The sequence below is a fragment of the Eurypyga helias genome, unplaced genomic scaffold (assembly GCF_000690775.1).
Source record: "Eurypyga helias isolate BGI_N326 unplaced genomic scaffold, ASM69077v1 scaffold37812, whole genome shotgun sequence".
NCBI classification, from domain to species: Eukaryota; Metazoa; Chordata; class Aves; order Eurypygiformes; family Eurypygidae; genus Eurypyga; species Eurypyga helias.
This window is the reverse complement of record NW_010238762.1, coordinates 5,286-9,438: the sequence shown is the minus strand read 5'-3', so window position 1 is coordinate 9,438 and position 4,153 is coordinate 5,286. Positions and strand designations below refer to the sequence as shown.

At 52.8% G+C, this 4,153-nt stretch overlaps 1 protein-coding gene across 1 annotated transcript in view; it reads left to right on the top strand.

Moving 5' to 3' along the window:
- The window catches only part of KLHDC2 (kelch domain containing 2), a gene marked incomplete at both ends in the record, with an annotated part of 9,355 nt that overhangs the window by 399 nt on the left and 4,803 nt on the right, over positions 1 to 4,153 (top strand). Inside the window, 3 exons of the mRNA XM_010147944.1 lie at positions 1,388 to 1,503; positions 3,781 to 3,862; positions 3,945 to 4,028. Of these exons, the coding sequence (XP_010146246.1) occupies positions 1,388 to 1,503; positions 3,781 to 3,862; positions 3,945 to 4,028 (282 nt within the window). The remainder of the gene's footprint in view (positions 1 to 1,387; positions 1,504 to 3,780; positions 3,863 to 3,944; positions 4,029 to 4,153) is intronic.

The window sequence follows — 4,153 nt, the reverse complement described above, 5'->3', positions numbered from 1 at the left end:
CCCCCCGCCGCGGCTTCCGCAGCCGAGTGTGTTCATCTCCTGGCTGTGCCTGGTTGTTGGAAGCAGAGAACCAGCAGCGTCCCCAGATGTGAGCTAACTGAGTGTTCTTTTTGGCCTTACCCAAGGGCTTTGGGCCAACAAGACATGGGGCCTACTGCCTGGGTTTATTTTTTGTTCCGTGCGGGTGGTTAGATGCCTGGCTTTTCCCAGGTCAGTGCCTTCTTTCTGCAGCAGGGCAGACAACGTGACTGTAAACCCGGTCAGCCTTCAGCTCCGCACCCTCTCGCGCCACGACGGCGTGCTGGGAGCCGCCTTTCCTCGGGCTGCGGTTGCTCTTGTGCAGCTCGCCCGACGAAGGGTATCGCGTTGGTGCTGGGGAGTTTGCTGCTCTGGGGAGTTCCCAGGGTTCACTGAAATAATACCAGGAGGGGATTTGTGAGTCCGTAGTGGTTTGAAATGTCGTTCTTCCCTGGAGACCGATAGATACTTTCTGATCCTCTGGAAGTGGGGTTAAAGTTAAATAGTTTTGGCCTCTCTCTTAAATATAAAGTGAAAGTAGCCGGATGCAATGCTTGCAAACACCCTGAAACTGCATTTTATAAGGTGTGACCTGCTTCCCTCCTGCTGTGGCGTTCTTACATTTCAGTTTTTGTATGTGTATCAGCTATTTTTCTCCATGTAAAATCATAGGAATCACAGAACAGTTTGGGTTGGAAAGGACCTTAAAGCCCATCCAGTTCCAACCCCCCTGCCATGGGCAGGGACACCTTCCACTAGACCAGGTTGCTCCAAGCCTCATCCAGCCTGGCCTTGGACACTTCCAGGGATGGGGCATCCACAGCTTCTCTGGGCAACCTGTCCCAGTGCTCCCCACCCTCTGCGGGAAGTGGCTGGAAATGTTCATTTCTTACCATGCCACTGAACACCAGAATTTTGTCCTTGTTTTGACCTGCTGACCTGGGAATTTTGTGCAAACAAAAGCCATTTGTATGGAAGTCTTGGAAGACTTGGAAAATGATGTAACATGCACAGAGGGGACAATACCATAAAAAAAACCCGCTTTTGTTTTTTTATTAAACTTTTTTTTTTAACTGTAAGACGTGTTCTGTTCTGTACACACCCTGATGGTTTCCCATCTCAGCTTCTGGATGGTAAAACTCAAGGCCCATAGTCCTGTTGCTTTTGTAAAATGTGTTTGGGCCTTGAGTCTCCAAAAAAGAGAAGGATCTTTGGATCCATATTTCGTTCCAAACCTTGTCAGCGCTCTGTGCAGCTAGGAGGAGAACTTCAGGTTTATTTCTGTGCCCATACACGCTGATTAAAAGTTAATATTTTAACATCAGACTTAAGCTCTGTGGGTAAAAAAAAATCTTTTTATTTTCTACAGTTCTACATGTTAAATTCCAGATCCACGGACAAAGTGCTGCAGTGGGTCAGAGTGGAGTGTCAGGGGGTACCCCCTTCGTCGAAGGACAAGCTGGGCGTGTGGGTTTACAAAAACAAGTAAGGCTCCAGCGGCGAGGTCAGCACAGCCGTCCTTGCGCGTCGCCGCGTCCGCACGCGAGCGGCCGGGCCCCTGCTCTGCAGCGTGTGCGTGCCTCGGGGGGGTACTGGGTCTCTTCCCAGCCAGCCTTTCAAACCCGTCCCCATCCCTGAACGGCTGACAGGCGGAAAGCCCCGCTCCCACTTGGGGTGTACGCGAGCTGCGCAGCAGCTGCGAGTCACGGTCCGGCCTGTGGGATCCTTCCAGGCAAACCTGCCTCGCCGTAACGACACGGCGTTGGGGCCGCTCCTGCCGGCGTCATTCCTCTTGCCGCTTGCATCTGGAATTTGCTCTTCACAGAAGCCTGCTCTAGGATTCCCCGTCACCCAAAACGCAGTCTGTCGGTCACGTCCTGCGGGACAGTTTGCATTTCTTTGGTAGCGGAAGAGCAGGAAGACGCTTTCATCTTACACCTGCACGTGGCCCCTTCAGTGACACATGCGCTTAATTCGGCGCGGTTTGTGCCGGTTGCACGGAACAAGGAATGTGGTAGAGGAACTGCTTGTGTTGGGATAGTGTCCTGGAGATGTCCGAAGGCTTTTTGGTGCTGCAGACCTTGGTAAAGATGAGGCAGACGAGGAGAGGGTTGAAGCCAGATGAGCTAATGTGCAGAACGCTGCCTTGCACCCTCAGCGTAGCGCTGGTGCCCTGAGCAGGGAGCTGTGCGGGGAGGTTGCTCCAGCCTTCTGGCACAGGAGGACGGACGGGGGGAGAGCCCCCATTGTAGGTTGGTAGTTCCTGCTTCCACAGGCTGCTGTATCCCAGCTGCTCTGCATGTTGGGGATGGAAGTGGATTATCTCAGGGAGATCAAGGACTCCGGGCTCTCTTCTTGGAGCACCCAAGGGTTGGTTGGGCAGCGGGTTCCTGGCTTCCAGAGAACAGAACTCCAACGTGCTCTGGCGCGCAGGTGAGAGCTCCCACGGCCAGAATTGTCCCCTCGCAGGAGCAGCTGGCAAGGCCGAAGCCACAGAGCGGGGCTCTCCGCAGGCGGCAGAGGTGCCAGGGGCTGAGGAGGCCTGATGCGAACGTGAGGTGACGGTCAGAGGCATCTAGTTCTCTGGCCACAGCCGGCAAGGGTTAGAGGGTTTTACTGTCTCGTCAGGCCAGGGTAGGGCTGTAAGCTGTGGCCCACAGAGCCGTACGTGGACAGCACGGCCGTGTGCTGCCTGTTAGCACAGCTGGCCCTGACTGTCGCCTCTGCTGAGGGAGAGGAGGTCGGGGGGCTGCGTGTCCGGGTGTTCGAGCCGTGTGTGGGGATTCTGGTGTCTGACGCTGCCTGTGCTGCTCTGTCTGCCGCGTGGAGAGAAAGCTCCCTGGTAGGATATTCGCTGTGGAGACTCAGGAAAAATAGGAAATGGCCCATGCTGCTGGTTCTCACATTCTGGTGGGGAGAAAGCTCACTGTTCTGTCGCTCATGTGGTCAGTTTAGCTGCACATCTGTGCAAGGCTGGGGTTCGGGTGTTCAGCTCGGTAACTGCCCAGGCGTTTGGGTGGGTTGTTTTCTGTTCTTTCACAATTCAGTGAGACTTCATAAAACCATGCCATTTGTTCCTAATAAGTGCTAAAAGCCAAACATAAAGCTTAAATTAAATTTTAAAAACCCCCAAACCCAGCAAAAACAGATGAATGACTGTTCGTAGCAACCATTCTTCAGGCTTTGACACAAAATGCAACAAGAAAAAGGTCTTTTCCCCCCAAAAAGCCTAAAAACGTCCCAGTTGGCCTCATTGGTAGAGGGTCTGTGGCATGTAGCGTGCCTTGGTCTGCCCCTGCCCTGCGCTAGCACGCGTCTCCATGGTGACCGTGCCCAAGCTGTAGTGCTTTCCCTTCTTGCAGGAGTGTCCACCAACATTTTGGGCTTCGGGAAAATGGGCAGAAGGCTTGGGAAGGGTAGGGGCAGGAAACTGCAGGAATAAACACCTGTAGCTGCTGTGTGGGAGCGGGGGCTGCAGCGCGGGCAGCGGGCCTGCCAGCTTCACACCTTTGGAACGGGAGCAAAACGTGGAAGCCCGAGGCTGGGAAACAGCCGCAGAGGGATTCAATGTGGGTGGTAGGGTCGATTAGGCAAGGAGCAGGGCCCCACGCCTGGAAAACTTGTCTTGTTAGAGATATTGGAAGTAATGAAGCCAGAGGAGCTTCCTTGGTTTTGCTGTCTTCTGTTTGAACACTGAACTTTAATGGGTACCAAGAGGTGTGACCGCTTTTCTCATAGGTCTTGATGGGTGTTCTGTTTCAGGCTGATATTTTTTGGAGGCTATGGTTATTTTCCTGAAGGGAAACAACGTGGAACTTTTGAATTTGATGAAACCTCTTTTTGGGTAAGTAAACCTTAGAGTAATTTCAATTTCACCTTTCAATATTTGATTAGTGCTTATTAAAACTTGTTGCTTATTTTTAAAGAATTCAGGCCTTCCGAGAGGGTGGAACGACCACGTGCATGTTCTGGACACCGAAACTTTTACTTGGAGCCAGCCTGTAACCACGGTAACGATTAACTTTCTGTCAGTTCATTAAGTTCCACGGCACTGTCTGCCGTATCTCGTGCAGCATCCTGTGAAGATGAGCGTGACCCTGCTGGGCCCAGGCTCACCGCTTTAATTAGCCTCCGG